The 23,488-nt window shown below is 47.4% G+C and overlaps 2 protein-coding genes across 9 annotated transcripts in view; both read right to left on the bottom strand.

The window, feature by feature from the left end:
* The window catches only part of Bsn (bassoon presynaptic cytomatrix protein), an 86,872-nt gene extending 77,780 nt beyond the window's left edge, over positions 1-9,092 (bottom strand). For all 3 annotated transcript variants that reach the window (XM_074059645.1, XM_074059644.1, XM_074059646.1), the window contains exon 1: positions 8,778-9,092. In XM_074059645.1, the coding sequence (XP_073915746.1) occupies positions 8,778-8,977 (200 nt within the window). In that variant the 5' untranslated portion in view covers positions 8,978-9,092. The remainder of the gene's footprint in view (positions 1-8,777) is intronic.
* Positions 9,093-18,620: 9,528 nt separating this feature from the next.
* Positions 18,621-23,488, bottom strand: part of Dag1 (dystroglycan 1) — a 72,750-nt gene continuing 67,882 nt past the window's right edge. For all 6 annotated transcript variants that reach the window (XM_020173495.2, XM_074059686.1, XM_020173494.2 and 3 more), the window contains one exon: positions 18,621-23,448. In XM_020173495.2, coding sequence (XP_020029084.1) covers positions 21,046-23,448 — 2,403 coding nt within the window. In that variant the 3' untranslated portion in view covers positions 18,621-21,045. The remainder of the gene's footprint in view (positions 23,449-23,488) is intronic.

The following is a 23,488-nucleotide window of genomic DNA, read 5'->3' as shown; positions in this document are numbered from 1 at the left end:
AATAAAACCCTTCTACATTGGATTGATACATCCCACTCTAGAGGACTGCAAGTTTGAGGCCAGCCATGCTATGTAGAGAGACCCTGTCAAAATAAATAAACAAAAAAGCCTACTTCTGGGTCAGGAGCATAGCTCAGTGGATTGAATCACTACCCTTGCCTGGTACACACAAGGCCCTAGGTTCAGTTCCCAATACCATGAAAATTAATTAATAAAATAAAAATAAAAATAGAAATAAATAAAACCCTTCCACTTCAAGGTAGAATCAAACTATATAAGTCCCCATAACCATTCCCACATACAAAAAGTATAGGAGAGGATTATACAGAAATCTTGGTAAAATGATATGAACTTTCAGTTAAGTAGAGAAAAAAATTCAAGAGATCTACTGTGCAACAAGGTTACTATTGTTAATAACAACGTATTGAATTCTTGAGAATAGATTTCAAGTGTTTTCACCACAAGAGAATGAGTATGTGAGGTAATGAATAGGTTATTTGCTTGATTTAGCCACTTGACAATATATACATATTTTAAAACATCATGTTGTACACAATAGATAATTTTGTCAATTTTAAACATTAATTTGTAAAAAAGTTATAGTATAGGTGATTTTTATTACTTGCCCAAATACAAGCATGTAATTCCTGTTGGGAAATTTCCTTACCTTCCCTTTCTTCCAAAGCACCCAAATGCCTTAATGGTTGTTCCATTAAGGCTCTGATTCCTCTTTAAGCACATGGCCCTAGAGAACTCTGGTTCCTCTAATGACAGAGGACAGTCTCAGGTAGGACAGGGTGGGATGATCCTTGCATGAGCTCCTGGACAAGCTACTAGGGGCTCTTTGATCTCAACACTTGGACCAAATCCCAAAAGCTAACCCTTCTACTTCCTCTCAGGGAAAATCTCATCTTCACCTATGGCCCTGACAACAGCCTCACCTTTAGGGGCTGCCAGAGCTCTCTAGGAAGTACTAAATTTGATCCCAGGGGTGACCAAGAGGTTCTTAATGTGTTTCCAAAGGACCTTCTTGTTAGAAAGAAGTAGGAACACCAGATTAGAGGCCTCCACTACAGCAGAGGTCTCTTCAGAACCTTAGGTGACCACCAAAAAACAAAAAAATGAACAAAATCAGATAGACTATCCGGGTGCCAGAGGCTCACGTCTGTAATCCTAGCTACTCAGGAGGCAGAGATCAGAAGGATTGCATTTCAAAGCCAGATGGGGAAAAATAGTTAGACTCTATCTTAAAAAAAAAAAATCACATCTCTTTAGACCCTGTGAGAGCTTTCAGTCAGTGTAAGGCCCCATGTGCAGGCATAGAGAACACAGACAAACTGCAGAAGCATTGGACTCAAATGTAAAGTAAAATTTTTATCAAATATTGTCATTATGTACTAACATGGAACAAAAGATAGTTTATACTGAATAAAGTCAAAGTACTTGTGCCCTAAAAAGAAAAAAATCACTGAAAAGGGCTAGTGGAGTGGCTCAAGGTGTAGGCCCTGAGTTCAAGCCCCAGTACTGTAAAAACAACAAAAAAAAGAACCTTAGGTGTTCATAATAGCAAAGATAAGGAAGGAAAGAGTAGAACGGCCCTACAAGCAGCCTGGAGCCAAAGGCACAGCAGATGAATTAGGGAGTATGGCCATCAGCCCCACCCCACAGGCATAGCTGACCAGAACTTAAGTGTAAGACAACTGGACATAATGAATGGCAGGGGACAAAAGACATCCATCCACCAGAGGCCCAATCTACAGAGGGCATGACACCAGAATTCCATCTCCTCTATTATAGACAAGGGCCTATAGGCCAGGGTCCCAATTTATTCCCTAAGAACAGTCAACTTCCACCATTGTGCTTGTGAATGGAGATGGCAGAGGGCCCTGCAGGAAAGGAGCATGGGCAAATCCTATGAATGTGGTATCTGCACCAAGTGAAAAGACTGAGGCAGGAGTCTCCACAGCTTGGTACACTGAGTACCAAATCCCAATTTACCAGGAGGACCTCACATCCTAAAGTGACACTTTGCCCTTACTACAGCATGCAGGTCTCAGCCACACTTTCACCATTGAGAAAATTAGTCCTGAGGAAGGAAGGACAAGTAAGACCAGGACAGGTGGGGTGTGCAGAAGCTGCATTGCCTGACAGGTGGAATGAGAAATAAAACAGCTAGCAGACTGTGATGAAGCAACCATCCAGTAATGGTAGCTATAACTGTTAGGATAGTTTTGCCAGCCTACCTCCACAATCAGCCCCAATTTAAATAGCACATAGCCCACAAGCTCCAGGAACAGATAGCCCTCAAGAAGCCCACATAAAGCAAGATCTGGCCTTCCTATCCCTATCACCAACAAGAGGAAAGGACCCCTTTCAGAAATGCAAGAGCAATGTGAAGATTTATTGAAGCCCCCCAAACCTGTCTCCTAGCAGCCTCCTACTCACAGAATGGGTTCCTCCAAAGTGGGATGAAAAACATTGCCCAGGAGCCTCTGAAAACTTTGCCTTCTTAAACTCAAAACCAAACCAACTCATAGGAAGGAGAACTTTACAAAAAACAGAAAAATGATGTACTACATTATTATTTGGCTCCAAAATTAATCCAAAATCTGACTCTAGGGCTGAGGACATGGCTCATTCTAGGTTCATAGCTAGCTAGGCAGGTGAATCTTGTGCCTGCTAGGCAGGTGGAAGAGTACCTGCCTAGCAGGCACAAGATCATGAGTTCAAATCCCAGCACTATACCAGGAGCCAGTGGCTCATGCCTGTAATGCCACTACTCAGGAAGCAGTAGCAGAGATCAGAAGGATCGTGGTTCAAAGCCAACCTTGAAAAATAGTTCAAGAGACCCTATCTCAAGAAAAACCCTTCACAAAAATAGGGTTGGTGGAGTGATTCAAGGTGTAAGCCCTGAGTTCAAGCCCCAGTACCGCAAAAAAAATCCAGTACCACAATAACAAAAAATAAAAACAAAACCTGACTCCACTTTTAGTGATTTCCTAATCTGTTCTTAAAAAGATAAAATTTCAGGGTAGGCACAGTAGATCATACCTATAATCTCAGCTCCCAGCTACTTGGGAGGCAGAGATTGGGAGGATCACAGTTTGAGGCTAGCCTGGGCAAAAAAAGTTAGTGAGACCTCAGGTCAACCAACAAGTGGGATATGGTGGTACATGCCTGTGGTCCCAGCTACTAGAAGACATAGATAGGAGGATTGTGGTCCAAGGCTGGCCCCAGCAAAAATGCAAGACCCTATCTGAAAAAATAACTAAGGCAAAAAGGCCTGGAGTCATGGCTCAAGTGAAAGAGTCCCTGCCTAGCAAGTGTGAGGCCCTGAGTTCAAACCCTAGAACTGCCAAAAAAAAATTGAATTTCAGCCTGGCATAAAGGCACATAACTATCATACCAGAACTTAAGAGGTTGAGATGGTGAGTTGGAGGCCATCCTGGGTCACATAGTGAGACCCTGACTCAAAACAACAACAGCAACAACAACAAAAAGTAGAATTTTGAGCTGTGCATGAAGGCATATGCCTATAATTCAGTACTTAGGAGACTGAGGCAAGAGAACCACAAGTTCAAGGCTGGCCTGGGCTATGTAGCAAGTTCCAGACCAGACTGGACTACATAGTGAGATCATATCTTAAAAAAGAAAAAGAAAAAAAGAATATGGATGGCATGGCTCAAGTTGTAGAATACTTGCCTAGCAAGCTGAGTTCAAATCCCAGTATCACCAATAAACAAATCAGGAAAAACAAAACAAAAAGGTGCAATAGGGATGCAATCAGCATAGTCTAAAATATGAGAAATCACAGGACATATGACACAATTCTCTAATACATAAATTGCCAGAGGAGTAAAAGAAGGAAATCTATAAGTTTTTTAAAAACTGGAAAGATGTATCCGACAAATGCATCATAATTCAAACATATCAACTAAAAAATAAATTCATAAGACAATCAGAAAAACGGAACCATGACTGGATATTTGCTGAGCTTAAGAAGGGTTTGTTGGGCTGGGAATGTAGCTTAGAGGAAAAGCACTTACCTATCATGTGTGAGGGGCTGGGTTTCATTCCTAGCAACCTCTGCCTCCAACCAAAAGAAGGAATTGTTATCTATTAGATGTGATGATGGTATTGCAGTTATGTTTATTCAAAGCCCTTGGAAGTACACAAATGAAATACTGATCACAAAATATTGGGTTATATGAAATTTGTTTCTGTGGGAAATGGAAGGTAAAGAGATAAATGAACCTTGATTGGCATGAGTTGATAATAGCTGTGGGTCAGCAACTGGAATACAGTATAGTAAACTATTCTCTCTACTTTATGTACGTTTGAAATTTTCCATAGTAAGTGTTGGAGATGTGGCTCAGTGGCAGAGTGTTTGTCTAGCATGTACAAGACCCTGGGTTTGATCCCCATCATTGTAAAAAAATGAAATTTTTTTCATTTTTCTATAGTAATTTTTAATAGCTTCTTTCCTCCTAATCTCTCCATTAGAATTAGAATTTTTTCTTTAATAAAAAGCATCTTACCAGTCCTACTAGTGCTAGAAACAATAATACTATAAAAGTTACCCTTTTTCCCCTGATAAGAAATGCAAAAATGGTCACCCCCTTGGGGTAGAATTTTGACATCATCACCATTCAAATATGAGATCATTTTAGTGTATACCTCATGATGTGCCCTCCCAGAAAACTGAGCCACTGAGGCCAAAAAAGATCTCTAAATGGTAAAGGACCACTATTTCCAAACCCAGCAATTGTATCCTTTCATTTTATGTCCACAAATTCATCTCAGATTTTTCTAGAGCCTGTTAGCTGATATAACAAGTCTGGCTACTCACAGACCAAAGACATTATGCCTGACAAATCCATTTTCAGAAAGGAACTCTGGGTGTAGTTCTCACAGTAGCCTAACCCACCCTCCAGCAAAAGACCAAATTGTCTGTGTCCAGCTGCCTTTGGCTCAAGATGTCTCCATGGCACATGAGTCTAGAAGCAAGTTGATCACAAATTTTGATGTGCACTGAGAGAAATCTCACCTGACTTTGCCCCTGCTCTCCCCAAAGCCATCCCCACTCAGCCTCTTTCTCCGCTCACTTTCCCTCCCAGAGTAGACCACACTCCTCATACCATTTCTCTCGCTCCACCACTCTAAATCCCATAACTTTTTCAGAATGCCTCATGTCTCTCCCTCTCCTGAAGCCTAGCTCTGCCTCTCCACTCTTCCCACTTGACAATCCTTCTGTAAGTGCTGTGTACTTGACACTTCTCATATACTAAGCTGTCCACAGTGTAACTCCTAGGGATCTTCTGTGATTTGTTTCTTCAAGAGGTATCTGATCAGTGGGGCATGGTTGTGCATGCCTGTAATCTCAGCACTCAGGATGCTGAGGCAGGAGAATTTCTAATTTGAGGCCAGTCTGAACTACACAGTGAGTATGAGGTCAGCCTAGACTATAAAGCAAGACTCTATCTCAAAAAAACAAAACAAAACAAAAAGCCAGGTGCAAGTGGCTCACACCTATAATCCTAGCTACCTGGAAAGATGAAATCAGGAGGATTGCTGTTGGAGGCCAGCCCAAGAAAATAGTTCACAAGACTCTATCTCCAAAATAACCAGAGCAAAATGGACTGGAGGCATGACTCAAGTGGTAGAGTACCTTCTTTGTAAGCATGAAGCCCTGAGTTCAACCCCAGTCCCACCAAAAAAAAAAAAAATTAAAACCAAACCAACCAAACAAAGATACCAACTAGACTGAGTGCTTCAGAATAAGGAAGTACTCTATACCCTTCTATACCCTCCATGAAGCCAAACCAATGCTTGCTCTTGATAGCTGGCAATATACCTTAGCTAATTGACTGAGATCAACTTGCATATGACAAAAACATACACAAGCCCACAGGGCTGTGTAAACTAGACCGTCTGCCTCTGATCTACGTGGCTCCTTTGTGCAATTTTTTAAAATGTACTTTTTGGGGGTACTGAAAAGGCTTTATCTTGATCTGGTAGTGTGTCATGGGTGTGTGGAAAGGTAAAATCTCATCAAATTATGTACCCTACTGTACATTAGGCACATCTACATAAATGAGTGAATGAATGAACAATGTCCCTTTCTCTAGAAGGATGCAGTCCACACCAGGGCACACAGCTTGAGAAGTGTAGTTTGAGACAGAGTTCGGCTTTCTCCCAATCTAGCACCCCTTGTGATAGGCACAGCTGATATAACTGTATGTCATACCCCGAGAATAGGAAAAAAAAAGTCCTTCCTTGAGGGGATTTCTGGTACCCATTGCTCCCCATCATCCCAATGGACTAAGAGACAACACTGCCAGTATAGCAGCACTGCTACTTATGGGATTCAAGTCAGGCCCTCCAGCCACAAATGCTAGAGGCATCCCCTCACAGAGCCCAAATCATCTTAGTATAAGAAAGAAAAGACTAGTTCAGCCTGGGGCGATAAGAGGTAACATGCCAATAGGAAAAAACCAGGATTCAAGTCCCCCAGAATCTCAGTTTGGTACCTCTCTAGGGTTAGAAAAATAATCACCCCTTCTCTTGACCCTCTACCTACCTCTCTAAGGTTTCTGACAGTTACAAAATTCACGATCTTGTTGGAAACAATTATGTCCCTGTGCACTGCTCTTTCCTGAATGCCCAGAGACACATGCCACAAGGGTTTTTCTCCATCAATGGGCCAATCTGTTCAGCAGCATCTTAGAACAGAACATGCTAAATTTGGCACTAGGTACCTGAGATGCACTGGTGAGAGGAAGTAGAACCCATTCTGATGCTGAAGGAAAGACAGACCATGCAGCTATCTACTTAACTGAGGTGCTATGATAAGCTGAATATCAGCTGAAATAGTAAATCCCACCTCTTAAATGTCCCCATTCCTGAGCTTTGATGAAAAAGAGCTTGCCCACCTCCTGAGCTTGACAGTTGCAGGACCTCAGCACCACAGGCCCATGTGAGCCTTGCTCACAGTCAAGTGAGAGGCTGTGTGATGCTAAAGATCCAGCAGGAGACCATGGTTCCCCTCACCCACAGTAGTTCATAGGTCTGCCCTACAGCAGGAGACACAGATGGAATTGAAATGAAACACTGAAAAAGGAGTATGGGTGATATACACCAGCTTCCTTCTTATCCCTCTGAGCTGCCCAAGTCTTTCTAAAATTGCATACGCTTGGCTCTGTAGCATTTTATAAACTACTAGAAGAGAAGCCTATTTGGTTAACCAGAAGGGAAATGGCCATTCCCTATATAGAGAGCTCCCAATAGCAAGGTGTTCTTCCATCCAGCTACAGAAGCTTTTCCTTGGAGGAAGAGTACTGAAGCCTGGGTGAGCCTCTCTCAAGCTAAAATCCAAACAGCAATTCAACACACAGCAAAATAGACAGTGTATGCAGTGTTGTGCAAAATCCAACTGCATTATTGTAACAGCTAAGGTAAAATGGACAGATCCCACCTCTAAAAGAGATATTCACAGGCTAGCTTGTTTGCGACAGGTTTCAGGCTACAAATAGCCTGAAATTATTATCTAATAATAGCCTGTTAATTATCTAAAAAATGACTTCTGAGGAAATAAACATGAGAGGCACAAATGGGCAGCTGGAGAAGCAAAAATTATGCTTCCTCGGAGTTTATGTGCTTCCACAGAGAAAAGGCAAAGCAACATATATCAACAGCCTCATATGAAGCCAGAAGAAACTCCCCCACTCGGGGAGGTGGTATGCTAGTCCCCAATCCTTGTTGGTGTAATGTCTTCCATTTTATCCCGTCATCTCTTGGTAGTTTTCCTGAGTTTTCAGTCTACTGACTGGTATTCTCCTTCCCTGCATTCACTGCAACTTGATTTTGCAGAATCTGGGCTGGCAAACATTTAAAACAAGCTGGTCTGACAGTATTTGATCAGATAAGTTCTGTTTGAAACATTCTATGTGTTTCAGTTTTTCACTGGTTTGAGGTGGTGAGCTAAATCATTAGGCAATGAGACCATATCTGATGCAAAATAGATAATTCAGTAGCATTTTCCTTCACCTGAAAATGTTTTTGCTAAATCTTGGATGAGAAAGGATTTTTTTTTTTTTTCCTTTTTTTTCCGGTGCTGGGGACCGAACTCAGGGCCTTACACTTGCCAGGCAAGCGCTCTTCCACTGAGCTAAATCTCCAACCCCTTTTTTGCTAAATCTTGGTAAAAGCACATGACTGTGTTAGTATTGTAGGGCCCATTGCTATCCAATGGGACAATTTTTCTTTCCCCAAAGACGCTAACAGCCACTAAATGCCTTAGAAAAGCATAAGACCAAGTTCATGGTTCAACTATTACCATATCTCTCTGTTCCTCACAGTGACACTTATCTTTCCTGGCAGCCACTCCCATTGTGCTCTTTCCTTGGCCCAACACAATGGATACATGCAGACATTGGCAGACAAGGAGAACGTTTTCCATACCATTGCTCCCCGGTGCGGAGGGAGCAAGCTAAGGTTACATAAGCCCCTTGTGAACAGCTGGGTCCCGGCGTTAGAGGGAACCAGAATTTGGAGTTCGTGACGGAGTCACAGTCTACAGGCCCTGACTGACCCTGAGCTCGCCATCCTGCCTTACCAAGGTGGGGCAGCTGGAAACGCACGACCACCAGGCTCACTCAAAGTGTGCCGCCAGACGTCGAACCTCGCTGTCCACTAGATCGTGGGATTCCAGGCCCCGGCCCCAGTCTTAGGCTGCAGCTCCCTGCCCCCCACCTCCTAAGCACCAGACGCTCGCCTACCTGCCCGGGCCGGGGCCAGGGCTGGAGTCAGGGACCGGTGGTCCCGCCGTCGTCCGCGCCGCGCTCGCCGCGGGGAGCTGTCCGCCGCCGGCTAGTGCTGAAGGCGGCTTCCCTGCACCGGGGCCAGGGCCGGGGCCAGAGCCTCCGGGCGGCAGCGGCCCGTCGCCAGCGCCACCCTCCAGGCTGGCCTCGTTGCCCATGGTGGGCAAGCGGGCGGGTGGGGTCGGGGTCGCACTGTGCCCGGGCCGGAGGCTCCCGGGTGGTGCTCACACTCTTGGCGCCGCCGCCATCTCCCAGCTCTGCTCCAGCCGCCGTCTGCTGCTGCGCATGCGCGTCCCGCGAGCTCCGTTCCTGCACATGCCCCACCCCCTCCACACCCTCTCCCCCGCCCCTCTGCCCCTCCGCGCGCACGGTCTCGCCAGCCCGTGAAGATTCATGAAGACTCGTGAACACGCAGTAGCCTCGGGATGGCTGGGAAACAGCATCTGGCCCCCGCGCATGCGCCCTACGGGGCCAACGCGGCTGGCTGGGCTTGCGCAAACTAGAGAAGCTCAGCGGCTGGCGGCAGCGTTCCACCGGCCACTGGATATTGAAAGCCGCCTATGGGGCGTTGAGCTGCCCATTAAATGGAGTCAGTGACACTTTCTGTCCATGGGAACTAGGTAGTAGAGACTTTCCTTTGGGTAACCTGAGTGCCGCAGTGGGCGGGCATTGTGGAGGCCCGGACAGGCCCAAAGATGCAAAGGAGTTGGAAAGACAAATGAACAAAGGTGTGTACAGAGGCACAAAGTCATAGAAGGAAGGACAGAGAGAATGCTGGGCGGTAGGGACAGATTGTGAGAGTCTGGAAAGCTAGCTGCGAAGCCCATTCTGATGGCAATGGGAATCATATGGAATTAAGCCCAGTGCTGTAGAACTGGAGTCTCGGGAAGAATCCCGGGGAAGGATGGAGGTTATGTCGCGCAGATGGCCTAAAACAAGCTGGAAAGCCATCTCAGCAAGCCCTGGGACAGTGACCTTAGGCATAGGGAAAAAGAGTTGATGTTCATTAGAGGTCTTGAGCTAGAGGTCTTGTGGCTCCCGGGGACTGGCTAGATGAGGGACTGTAGGTTTCCTCTGCATTAACCTGAGAACTCACCCAATTATTTTTCCACTACCTCATGTTTACAGACCTGTGTTGGTACATTACTCAGGATCATTTGACTCATGGCTTCTTTTACTAGCCTCTGGTACTTTCCTGAGGGAAAATATTTCCTAGAAGATCCAAACTATATTCCAAACCATTTCTGGCTTCAAAATCATGGCTATGTAGACTACAGTGACTTGGACCTACTTTACAAACCCATTTAATTCTTATAATGATGAAGAATATATCACATGGATGTCAGCAGTTCTAACCTGACCTGGAATGATCTAGGAATATCAGTGAGCACCGATGGTCAGACCAGTGCTGTTAGTTCTGGGGAGGATGCCCTGGCTGCTCCTCCAAAACTCTGGAATGGAGTGTGTAAGAAAAAGAGAAAATGCAGAGCTCCCCCCACTTCCTGGTGTTTTCTCCTGACCTTATGTCGGCTGCCCTTCAGGGTAAACTGGGACTACTGAAATAAAGAGAGCCTCTCTGCCTACATTATGATGGTCCTTGCTATGTTTCTGCCTGTGCTGAAGGATATTTGATTTTGCTTCCTGTCTAGTTCCACACATGGAACTGTGGGCTCATTAAGCCCTTCGTTTCCTAGTGTGCAAAATTAGGATATTAGCAACCCCTCCAATAAAGAGGGGGTTTATGAGGGTGGAATGGCTGGTGTTGGTAAAACACAAAGACAAGCTGGGTGCCAATGACTCATGCCTGTAATCCTAGCTACTCAGGAGACAGAGATCAGAAGGATGGAGGTTTGAAGCCAACCTGGGCAAATAGGTCACAAGACCCCTTATCTGGAAAAAAACCTTCACAAAACAGCTGGTGAAGTGGCTCAAGGTGTAGGCCCTGAGTACAAACCCTAGTACTAAAAAAAAAGAAGAAAAAGAAAACACAAGGATAGGAACCTAGCACACACATAACAGCTACTGTTACTTGTCTCTCCATTGGTTTTTGAGATTGGGTGGAGAGTGGGGGAAATGTTGTGCCGTATCTTTCTTCTTGGGGAGGAACACACATAAGCACTACAGGCCAGCCAGTGGCCTAACCTGGCCTCAATCCAGGCTGTTCTGGCTTCACAAACACCAGTTGATGTGGGTTGTGCTGCTTAGAAGGAGAAAAGGATGTTTACCTTTTGTTTTTGTAGAAGCCACAGAAGTTGTAGCTTTCTGTAGATTCAAATCTGGTTCCTATGGGGGTAATTAGCCCTACCCAGCCAGCAGGCTTGGGGAGTTGCCCTCCTCAGAGTAGATTCCTGACTGTAAGCAGATCTCCAGGGTCTTTGCTGCCTTGGTGACAAAGGGCACAGTACAGTGGAGAACCTAAAAGTGTAGGTGCCTTCCTTTCTCAAAACTCTTGGAGTTCCATTTCCTCTGAGGAGCATCTGGAGGAACATGCTTGCCTTGTCCACTTCCACTCCCAGCATTTAGCCCAGGAATTCCTGACCATGGGATGGTGCTGGCCCCTAGCTGTCTCTGATTCAGCCTTCTTTCTTTTTCTTTTTTAGAGACAGGGTCTCATTCTGTAGCCTAAAATTCACAATCCTCCTGCCTCAGCCTCACAAGTGCAGGGATTATACTCACGTACCACCATGTCTGGCTTCAGTACTCCATTTTTATTCCCTGCCCCAGGGGTCATTTTCTTTCTCTTGACCTACATTGAGCTCCTCAATAGAAGGACCTTGCCTGACTTGGTGTATTACCTGGGCTGGCCTTCAGCAAGCTCTTGGGCTGATGGGTTCTCCATGCTGTTCTGAACATTTCCCTAGCCTGCACTTTCTAGGGGGTCCATCAATACCAGGCTTAAAAACACTTCAGGAAAATCTTTGGTGATAGCTCCTGCATCACCATCAGACTACTGACCTAATAAGTAACAGGAAGAATGCAGAAATTGCATGCAGTTTCTTGTGGAAGTGTTGATGAGCTGTCTTAACTTGGGAGAATTCACTAAGCTTGACTGCAGTTTACGACAATGAATAAACAAATCAGTTTGTACAAAACAGCTGTGTGTTGTGTCTGGTACCATTCCTTCCTGGGTTCAGCTGCTGCTCCTCCAGGAACAGGGTAGATTTGGAGATCCTGCAGGAGTTTCCCAGCCTCCTGAGCTTCACTAGCTGAAGGTATCTTCTTCCCACTTCAGCATGACATGTGACAGACAGATAGCAGCCATTTTGGAGAAAGGCCAGATGGAAGAGAAGCAAACCATACTCCAAAAAGGAACTGATAGATGAACATGCATCTACTTGCTTCTCCAGCCTGTGTCTCAGACAATTGGCTAAGAATAATAGAAGAAAGTCTGTAATAGAAGAGAGCAGGGTGGTACATGCCTGTAATCTCAGCACTCAGGAGGCTGAGAAAGGAGATTCACAAGTTCAAGGCCAACCTAAGCTACATAGAAAGACCTTGTCAGAAAGGAAAGGACAGGAAAGGGAAGGAAAGGGTAAAGGTTCACCCAGGGAGGAAAAGGCCATCCAGTTAAAGCCACCTCACTGATGGGGATTACTGGAAATGATTACTAGAAGGATTACTAGGAATGGATTACTAGAAGGCAAATCTTGGGAGAATGAGGAGATGGAAGGTCCTTAGAAGCTACCCCTTGAGACCAGCTGTCCAAGGGCAAAGCAAAATGTAGAGAAAGAGAAGTGGGGGTTGAGCTCAGGCTTTGGGTCTTTTCTACTTCCTTACACAGTTCAGTTCATCCTGGACTGATGCTTTCAGCATGGCACCTGCAACTGGAAGGCTCAGAATCCAAAGATGAAGAATCTATGTGAATGAAGAAAGGCAAAAGTAGGAGACAAAAAAATCAGGTGGATTAGAGTGGGAAGGATGACTCAGGGCAGTTCTGGATGATGTTAGGCTATAGGCTTTGGAAAAGCTGGGAGAGAAGACTCCTGTTTACAGGACTCCCTGAACTTCTCTTTTTGCTGTCATGCTGCTGATGCCTGTCTCACCTCCTGATGAGAAGCAGCTCGGGAAATTGGCTCACTGTCCCCACTCCTCCTCTTGGAGGGAGAAACAGAACTGAAAAAGGAAGGAAAAAAGCCCAAAGAAGCAGAAGAAGAAGCCTTCCCTCCTGGTTGAAATTTGTTGGTACCACTCCACTAACATGGGGAATCAAGGCAGCTCTCCAAACAAAACAAACTTCAAGCTAGCATTGCTCCCAAGAAGGCTAATTAAGTTCTATTACTATTAGAGTTACATGCTTCTGAAGGCTTGTTATGACAAGAAAAAATAATGAAGACATGGTTTCTCAAACTTGTAAGCAACCAAATCAAAACAGGCTGCTTTCCTTGCCCCTCCGCACTCCCCCAGGTGGGCCTCTAGGCTAGTTCCATGTGCCTCAGTCATGCATGCATGCTCTCATCCTCCTTTAGCCAGTGCATACCTAACTGCTATTCAGTGCCAGGCCCAGAGAAGACTGTAAGACCTGCCCTTGGGGAACTCTGTTTGTAGGAGAATCAGACATAGAAGTCATAACTAATAAACTATAGAAAATGCCACCTGAATTCCTACTGTGAGCCATTTTCACTAGGATCCCAATTCCCATGGAGTACCCTCCACTTACCTGTCCCATGGATGGAGGACAACAGGCCCTGGTGGAAAATCATATCCTTATGCCATCTCCTGAACATCTAGGTGTCCAAGGCATCAGAGGTTCAGACATGACTCAGTTCAGAGAAAGGGGCAGCCTGCTTACAAGACCTTCTCTCACCCAGTTCTGTATGTCTTCTAGAAAGTCTCTTAGTAAGAAGGGTCTTACCTCTTGATCCCTCCTAGGCTCTCCTTCTGCAAACCCAAGGACATTACTGATAATCACCATTTAACCAGGAATCTCAGGTCTTGGGACATAGCCACTCTCTTCACTGAGTTCCACATGTGTCCTAGTCAGAATGGATTATAGTAGGGCTCATTTTGTCTATCATCTTTACTGAGCTCTTTTGCTCCTGTCTCCCAGGAAAAGATACACAGAATGGGACAGGGAATAAGTCCCTGATGGTGCAGCCAAACACTTGTGTCAAGTAGAAAAGTCAATAAGACCTTTATGGCAAAGTTCCCCTAGGCCTCTGCCAGGATGGATGATTTCAATTCAGTTAAATTTGACTGATACTAGGCCCTAGAAATACAGCGGGAATCCAGACTGTTGAGCCTACTCTACCTTCATTAAGCAAAGGCCAAGTCTCGTCTTTACTCTGAACCCAGAGGGCTTGACTGTAGCCCTCAGTGCTTGGCCATTGTCCTGCCTTGCAGTAGTGGGCATGGCCACCAGCCTAGGCCATGAAGGCTGAAGTCACACTCAGCATTAGGATTGTCTAAGGAAAAGCCTCCCTGGATCTCCCAGGCTCTGGGGCTGAGTGGGAACAGGTATCAAGTGGATAGCAACATCTGGGTTACCACTGGTATTTATGTATTAATAACCTCTCCAGCTGGAAGGCCTGGAATGGGCATCAGCTTTCTGGAAAGTCAGTCTTTCTGACAAAGAGCTGACAGTGCAGAGAATTCCTAGTGAGGCTGGGCAAATAACATACTCCATCTGCTACAAGAGAACAGAAAGGCCAAGTGTTCAGCTGAGCTGCCCATTCCCCCATCTTTACTAGAATGCTAACTCCAATCAGGCTCAGCCTCATTCCTAGTTCTGCGCCAGGGATCTTGGGCTCACAGGGTAGGTAGGTACATCCCTCTCCTACCACTATCTGACTTTGAACCCTCTGAGGAGGCTACAGTTCCAGAAATGAGTTAATGTGCTGCTTGGAACCCAGGGCAGGGCTTGAGGGGCACAGTGCTGCTGAGTCAGAGCCATTGGGGTCTCAGTCAATGCCTCCTCAGCCTCTCATTTGCACTATAATCACTACACTGCCATGCTCTCCACCTCACCCCACCCCACCACCATGTCCTCCTCAAACAATAAGAGGACTGTATCCCTGTCAGCATCCCCAATACCCACATCCTTGCCCAGCCCCACCAGGATCATATTCCGTGAGGGTGAGTTCATCCAAGATAAAGCTGGTCCCCTCGCCCAGGCATGTGAAGAGATAAGCTGTTATCTACCTTCAGAGGTCTTCCCACCTCTTGCTGTCATGGCACGGGCTGGAATCATCCCCTTTCTGCTGTACCTTTCTCTCTCCCAAGTTGGTGGGGCCTCTTGCTAGGCACGAGCTCCCAGCCCTTTAACCAAGACTTTTTACAACAGAGGTGGTAAGAGAAGTAGGGAGTGATCCTGGACCCATGGGTTCTATTCTCTGAAAATGAGGCTGACCTGAGTTTCTGACCATTTTGGCAAGTCCCAAACTTGGGCTTTGCCTCTACAGCCTGAGCCATTGTAAGCATAGAAGACAAGGGTCCTCATTCCTGGCCCTAGGAGCCCTGGCCTGCTGCCATCTGGATGCTCCCTTTTGTTCTGGTGTGTGCCTAGAGCAGTTTGGGGAGAAGTGTTCCCTGGGGCTTCAAGGTACCTTGCTGTAGGAGCGACCCAGAGAAAGTGTCACCAGCTGTCCCATTCCCATTTGCATCTAGTGCCATGTCTTGCCCCAGCAGGGGTATAGGCTAGGGAAACCCCAATTGCACAACCAGATGCAATTGGACTAGATGCACCTAGCCTCCATCGAGGACACTTCCATACCAGATTATCTCCCGCCTTTTGACATTGCCTTCAGGAATCCTCAGGCTGGAGGAAGGACAGACTAATAGAGAATTCAACAAACAAAAGTCCCAAGCTGGACGCTGCGGGACGCGTGGCACGAAGTCTGCAGGCAAGCAAAAGCTTTTGCTAAGACAGCGGAGTAAGCAAAGAACGGGTTCCCAAATACATACATCCCAACTCAAGATTTATTGGTTGGGAATCCAAGAGCCTAAGGCATATGAAAGCAAGGGCCTAAATTCGCCCCGCCTATTTCCCCTCCCTCCATTGGCTTCCCTTTCCAAAGGAAAACGACGCAGTAAATGATAGGCTCCGAACTCCAGCTACACTCAAGTCTTCAGAGACCGTGCAGTGATGGTGGAGAGAAGACACGTTCCATGCTGGATCATCTCCTCCTACCACACTACTTTAGCCCTGCTCACAATCCCGCGCGGCCCCGCCTTTTCTAGGCTTTTGCCCAGTCACGCACATCTCAGCTCTGCTCTGGGCAGGCTCCATGAGTTCTCCTCTTTGCCTCGCCCACAGCTGGCCTCTCCCAGTTCTCACTTTCCCTGCATCTGCGGCATTCTTAAGCCCGCCTCCTCAGCCCCACCCACCGTTGGATGCCTAGTCCTCTGGCGCCACCTCCTGGGAGCCCGCGGGGGTACTGTACCTCTCTTTGGACCAAAACCTGCTAACAGGCCACTGGTCCTTGCTGGGTTCACCTGGGGATAGGATGTGGAACCACTACCAAGATTGAGAGTTGCCCCACTCCCATCCTGAGCCCAGCCATATAACTTCAACGGGAACAGACTAACTTCGCCCCATCTCAGCTGAGATTCCAGGGTCACCTACACCAAAGGTAGAGACAGTGGGGCTAACGAGTGCTCCAGCAAGCAAATCTTGCTCCCAGGTCTCCGTGTGTGTCATTCCTATTCCAACCTGCACTCAAGCGAGCTGCTCCTGCAGGAACATCCAACTCCAACAGATGGGCACCCTTACTTTGATAAACCTCTTACCCTACTTCCTCTGTGTCTTCTAGAGTCCCCATAAAGAAATGTTACCCAGCACCCCTTAGGGTGCTTCATATAATTCCTTGCTGTTGTACAATACCAACAAAATTTTATAATCAAAAAAAATCCTCAAGTATTTTGAGTCACATTTAGAACTGAACTTGCCTTACAGTAGCTGCAACATCTGGGAAAATTTCACTGCCTTCCTTGGACCTCAAGTAGTGTGCTTCAAGACAATGATCAAGATGGCAAGCAAAGCAGGGAAATTATAAGTTACCAACTGACTGATTTGGACTTTTAAGACATAGCAATATATAGAAGAATGAAGTTCACCCTTGAAAGATTGGTGCTTGAGTTGGGCCTTTCATGCTTTATAGGAGCTGGGGAAATGCTTCTCCTAAGAATCTGTACAGCCTGATGGAAACAGACTGGAGGCTGTAATTGGGGAAGTATGTGAAGGCTGTAGAAGGCCAGGCAGGCTGACCCAAGAGTCTTGACCAACAGTGCCTTTCAATACCAGAAAAAAAAATGCAGATTCCTCTACATCTTTTGGATTCTCTGCACCCTTTACAGGCAGACTCATTGAAGGCAGTATCTCAGCTACAACCACCGCCCCCCCCCTTCACAGGATGTCCTACAAACCTTTGGAGTCCAGTACTGTCCTAACTTTATAGAAGGGGAAGACATACCAGAGAGAACCCAGGAAATTGCTCTGGGCTAAAGGTAGGTAGGAAGGCAGATTCCTGTATAAACCCCTTCTTGCCTGCCTCTCCCTCACACCACTTTGTCTAGCTCAAAAGACTTGGACAGACAGAACTACCTCCACCAAGGAAAGGTCACAGGATCTGGTAGGAGTGCTAGGGAGCAAGGAGGTAACAAACCAAACAGCGGATAGTCTCATCCCTCAAAGGAGGTAGGGTGGAGCAGAGGCCAGAAGTCTTTGCAGCTTTTCTTCCAGCTCTCTGGACTCCTCTTCTCTGCTCGGAACAGGTATTCTCTTACACAAATTCAGGACAATGAGTTAAATGTCAAGCAGAACTTTCTGAGGTCAAGAGAGCAAGGGCAGTGTCATTTTCTAGACCTCTGCTGCTATGCCTAGGAGTTGAGGCATATGTCCCCGAAAACATGCTGGGGACAGCCTTCCCTGGCACTTTCTTTTGTTTTTTGAGACAGGGTCTTGCTGTGTAGCCCAGGCTGGCCTCGTTATGTCACTTTCAATATACTGTCCTAACTCCCAGCAGTTGTTGAACCAACTTACCACTTTGGTACCTAGCTGTTGTGCAGAACCAGACTTCTCTCTGGGTCTTGAAGGTTGTGAGCAGAGAGAGGAATATGTGCATGGTGGGTAGGTGACAAGGAGCTGGTGAGGGCAGAGATGAGGCTAGAACACCAGTTTTTCTATGAATGGCCCTCTGGAGACACAGCTGCTGCATCTCAGTCTACCACATGCTGAGCAGTGTTCCAGATAAACCCATCTGCTCTTTCCCAGGCCAGACACTTAGGGTTGGCCACGCAGAAACGAGAGGACAGAGCAGCCTGGCTAGAAACTGTTCCTTTTCTATCTACTCCAAAGCCAACACTAAACCCATCTTGAGACCACCAGGAATACTGGAAAGTCTCAAGCCCAAAGGCAGTACAGGCAGGAGTTGGAGTGAAGCAGCAGCCAGAAGCATCTCTCCATTCCCATCTTGACATGGATCCAGTCTGAAGGACTCTTGCCCAAGGAGCTTCCCTACTCTGGGGCAAGAAACTTGTAAAAGAACTTTTTCCACTATCTTCCCTCCACCCAGACTCACAGATTCTCTGCCATCCACCACCCCATATAAGAATACTGAGGATCAAGGAGATTGGCCTTAGCTAGCTCTTAGACAGAAGAGGTACCAAGGGGGGCTTACATACTGGCAAAGCTTCTAGAGCATACACCCAGCCCTCCCAGGGATACAGAAATGGTTAATTCTTCTGTGGAGGCCATTGGGCCCCTTGGCCTGGCCAAGTCTCCTCATCCTTGTCACATGATTCTCCCACCACTGGTATCCAGGAACCTGTAGAAGCCAGGGAAATAGATGCTCAGAGACAGTGGCATTGTAATAAAGACACTGCTTTTATTTAGTTTTGATATGTTTCTATACAGAATGCAGAAAACACATCTTAAAATTATATAGAAGGAAATAAAAACACGTCAGTGGTTGGTGAACACTTGAATGTGAGATTGGCTCTCTGTCCAATAGCCACTGCCAGCCCAGAGCTCAGGGAGGAGGCTGCCTGCAAAGGCATTGTTGCTGTTGTTATTCTGTTCACTGCCCCGTTGCCTCCAGTTGCTATGGCAACAAGTCATTCTGGGCCAGCCTCATCTCTGCATGGCAATGCCCAATGGTGGGGTTGCTAAGGGCAACAGAGCTATTTGGAAGGCCTTTTAAAGTCCTCACCTGGAACACTGGGGATTGTTTTATTTTTGACAAGGTCATCAGAAATAATCTCACCAGTTCAGATCCCACTTGTGTTCCTGATTCTGGGGGATCAGGGAAACTCCAGTTTGAACCAGGCTTGGAAGCACAAGGCCTGGTCATCAGCTGTTCATGGAGCCCTCATCTACAGGCTCTCCCCCACAAGGGGTACTGCTTGGTCCAGAGTACCCTGCTGGGAGCTGGGACAGGAGAGGGCTGGGCCCTGTGGGAGAAGGCATTAGGGGAACTGCCCTTTGGAGAACAGCAGAATAGACCTTCCCCTCCTGTGGACTTCCCCTCCTGAAGCAGCACATCCTCTGCAAAAGTCGATATGGCTTAGAAGTAGCTGCTGCTCCGTGTGCAAAGGGAGCCTGGGTCCACCCACCCACCCTAGATCAGAGAAGGGATACATTATTGCGAAAGGCATTCCTCCCCAAAAGGTACCCAAAATAACTCAGACATCAAGAAAAGTCATGCTCAAAATGGTTTCTTCCAAAGGAGGAGAATCAAAGCAAAGTGGGTGCCCCTGAGTCATGGGCAGAGATGCAGATGGATGGACGGATGTTCTGCTAAAAAAGAAAAAAAAAAAAAAAAAAACCCCAGTGTAATTCCAGAATTCAACCATTAGGAAAAGGGGGGAGGGAGGGATCAAAATGAGCAAAACCATCAGTTCCATGGAATCAACACTAAGAGCTTATACAAACTGCTATAAGCATCACCATTTTTAATCTTTTTTTAATAAAACAATTCAAGGCTGTATAAAAACTTTAGTAAAAAATTAGCTTTGAGAGCCCACAGATTTTTACTATGAACTATTGCTGGCACTCTACCCCAGCCACCAGACCTTTCCCAGTCGTTCAGGCCCAAGCCTGGGACTGGAGCGCCAGAGAAAAAGGATGGGGTGGGTCGGGGTGGGTCGGGGTGGATCAGGGTGGGGATGTACTAATGGGACAAAGCGGCCAAGGTCAAGTGAGGAAAGAGCATCACATGACATAAAAATATTGCATCTTCACCAAAATGTCCCCCACTGAGTGTTCCAAAAACAATGATATTCCTTTTGGGAGCGGGGAGGGGAAGACACAGAGAAAGGATAAAGAAAATAGATGATGTGGTCGAGTCCCTCGACCTCCCCAGGTGCCCCCACAAGCGGCTGGCCCACCTTGGAGCACCTAGGTTGGGGGCCAGAGCCACCACTGTCTCTTGGAGTCCCTTCTCCTTGGAAATGAAGACCCCTTGGTGGTGGGCCACTAGCGTGCATGGGGGGGAGGTGGGAATGTCCAGGGCCCAAGAGCCCCTCCAGCTTCCAGCCCCTAGCAACAGCAGGAGAGCAAACCCAGCACCAGAGCCCTGGCCCCTGAGCCAGGGCCAGGAGGACCCTACTCAGGCTCTGGGTATCAGAGCAACCAAGTTGACGTAGTGTGAAAAAATAGGATTCCTTTGATAAAAAATACTGTCCCTTGGTCTTCTCTAAGTTTGAAACACCCTGGGAGCTTATTTTTAGCAAAGCAATTCCCCATACCCACCCTAAAATTATACATACAAGTTTAGGTAAACAGCAGATTAAATGTAAAAACTTAACCTTAACATTTGAAAGTCCTTTGAATTTAATCTTTAGCTACTGTTTTCCATGTTACATCCTGCAGCTAGACACACGTGAATAGAAAAAACAGTACAGTTAGTGTTAAAGGCAAAACGCAGAGAGCTGGGTGCCACCCAGCACTGCCTGCAAGTTCATTCACGGTTCCTCGCTCCCTCCATCTACCTCTACTCAAACAGTGCTTTCAGAGCCAGCCATCAAAAACGCAGCGAAGAATTTTCTATGAACAAACAAAAAGCTGTTAGGCAAAAAATAAAAATAAAAAAGTCCCCAAAGTCTCTCCAGCTGCTTTGGGGTTTGGGAGGATCAGAGAGGGCGGGCTTATTCAGGCCCTTGTGTCAGTGTGTGCTAGGTTGGGTGTCGGCTACCAGTGGGCGATGGTCGGCTGGCCACCGGTCTCCATAGACAACACCAAGTTGTCTCCAGACCCCTGCCCTACCCCTGCCTCCACCCAGGCGCTTGTGGGTTATGGAGGGACATATGGAGGTGGTGACCGGTATGGGGTCATGTTCTTAGGACGGGAGCCCTTGCCCTCCATGGGTGCTGTGAAAGGTGGGGGTGGTTGGTAGGGCGGTGCATTGGGATCCTCATCCCGTAGGGGTGTGTATTCTCCCACGGTGTCCTGATTCAGAGGAGTGGTCTCGGGCACACTCTGGTTGGGGTACTCAGGAGGGGGGAGAGGGGCCTTCTCCTCCTGCAGGATGAGTGGCATGCTGGAGGAGGGTGGGGGCTTGGAGTCGTCCAGCTCATCTGCAAAGATGATAGGCACTCCCTTCTTGATAAAGGTGGCCTGGTCCTCAAGAGTCAGTTTGCCCTTCCGCTTCTTGCGATAGCAGATCATGGCAATAATGCCAGCAATGAGCAGAATGGCTGCAACTACCACAGCTGGAATGACTGTGTGTAAGTAAACGTCATCCTCACTGCTTTTCTCGGGATCCCTGTCTGGCACCTCTGTGGGTGGTGCCTCTGAGGGCTCCCTCTTGGGCGGCGCCACAGGGATAAACTGTAGGTGCCGACAACTGCCAGAACCTGTCACAGCAATGCTCACAGCCTTAAAGTCAGGCTCCAGGGCATTGGAGAAGGCAGGCCGAGGTTTCCCATTATCCTCAGCAATCCTGCGGCTCAGCCCTGTGATCTGTTCCTTGGGGCAGGGTTCCAGAGGCAGTGTGTTGTTAGTCCATTCCACCAAAATGGAGCCCCGGGTGATATTCTGTAGGGTAATGGTGCTACAGTTTCGGTCCCCAAAGGCAAAGGCCAGCTTTTTCACCAAGGCAATTTTCTTGTGGATGTCATTCACCACCTGTGTTGGGTCACCTGCAAACTTGGCCTTAAACCTTGCAGGAGCCTTGTCTCCTTGAGGGCGCTTGTGAACATGGATCTCAAAAGCATCCACAGCTGATAGGCCCCCCTTGTCTGTGGCATGCATGAAATACTCATGTTTGCCCACATGGCTGCTGTCAGGCAGCCCGTACATGAGCTGGCTATTGCTGTTGAACTGCACCCAGGACTTCTCACCTACCAGCTGCTGCTCCCGAAGCTTCAGGGTCAGTTTTAGCTTGTCAGTGGTGGTATCTTCATTGTCATAGAAGGTGTCTGATGGTATCTTCACCTCAAAATAGGTGCCCACCCAAGCATCTACCCTATCAATGTGGTTCTTGAGCTCCGGGCGCTGGTTGGGTTCTCCCCCACGGGGCACTCCACTGGTGGTGGTGCGGATACGAGTAGGTGGAGAGGCTGTTTCCAATCTGGTGATGGGAGCTTTGGTGGTGACCCTGGGCACTGGTCGGGGTGTTCGTGGTTTCTTGGTTGGCCTGCGAGTCGTGGTGGTTGAGGAATCAGTTGAAGGCGTTGCTGGTTTTGGCGCAGATACTCGAGGTTTCTTGGTGGTAGTTGTGGGAGGAGTAACAACTGCTGTGGGCTCCACATAGCCAGGAATGGTCATGGTTGGGCGAATCTGGCCAGGAACTGTGGTGCCAGCTTCTGACACCCGAGTAGGCTGGATAGGGCCCAGAGTTGGAGTCTGAATAATGGCACCTCGAGTCCGAATGGTGACAGTGGGCTTCCCAGGAACAGGATCCCTGACAGGAGGAGCCATGGTCTCTGTTGGAGGAGCAATGGCTGGAGATGTAGGGGTGGGCACTATCCTGGATGGTGGCTCCTGGACAGCTGTGGTTGGGGGGCCAATGGCAGTGACAGGTGTAGGTGTGGCATGGATCTGCCTCCGTATTCGTTTGGGAAGAGGGGGTTTCTTATTGGCAATGTGCCAACCAACCACAGGGTAACCAAGCTGGGCAGACATAGCACCCTCCCTAGCAGGAGCCTCCACACCACGAATGTCAGGCACACTATTCTGGTTCAAGGAGCAGCCCAGTTTCCAGGAGAGCAGAGCCCCATTCTCTACCACCTTCTTTGCATTTCCTGGACCAGCCATGAAGGCTGACATATCAAATAGTCTATTATTCACTACTGGCACCAACTTCATATTGTGAAGCTCCACTTCTGAGAAGCTCCGCATCCTGTGCAGGAGCTCAATCCTTTGCTTTGGGGTCATCTTGGTGAGGTCAGCATCCAGAATCACTGTCAGGACAGTCACTGGCTCATCAGCAGTACAGGCAGATGACATCACATCACCAGGATCTGGTGAGGCTGTGCGCACAGACTGTGGCTCATTATGGTCTTCAGGGTAGACCTCAATGGAGAACACACTGGAGGTCTGAGGGACATGGCTCCCATTGGCCCCCAGCCGTGCAGCACTCACTGAGATGTAATGCACACCCTTATCAGTGTCCAGGGGCAGGCCCTCCAAGGTGTGGCTCTGTGGATCCCAGTGTAGCCAAGATGGCAAGGCCTCCTTTCCTGCTGCTGACACCTGGATGAGACATAAGCATGAATTACAAGTGCTATGATCA

This window comes from Castor canadensis, chromosome 17, assembly GCF_047511655.1.
Source record: "Castor canadensis chromosome 17, mCasCan1.hap1v2, whole genome shotgun sequence".
NCBI classification, from domain to species: Eukaryota; Metazoa; Chordata; class Mammalia; order Rodentia; family Castoridae; genus Castor; species Castor canadensis.
Note: the sequence above shows the minus strand (reverse complement) of the source record. Positions and strands in the feature narration are given on the sequence as shown.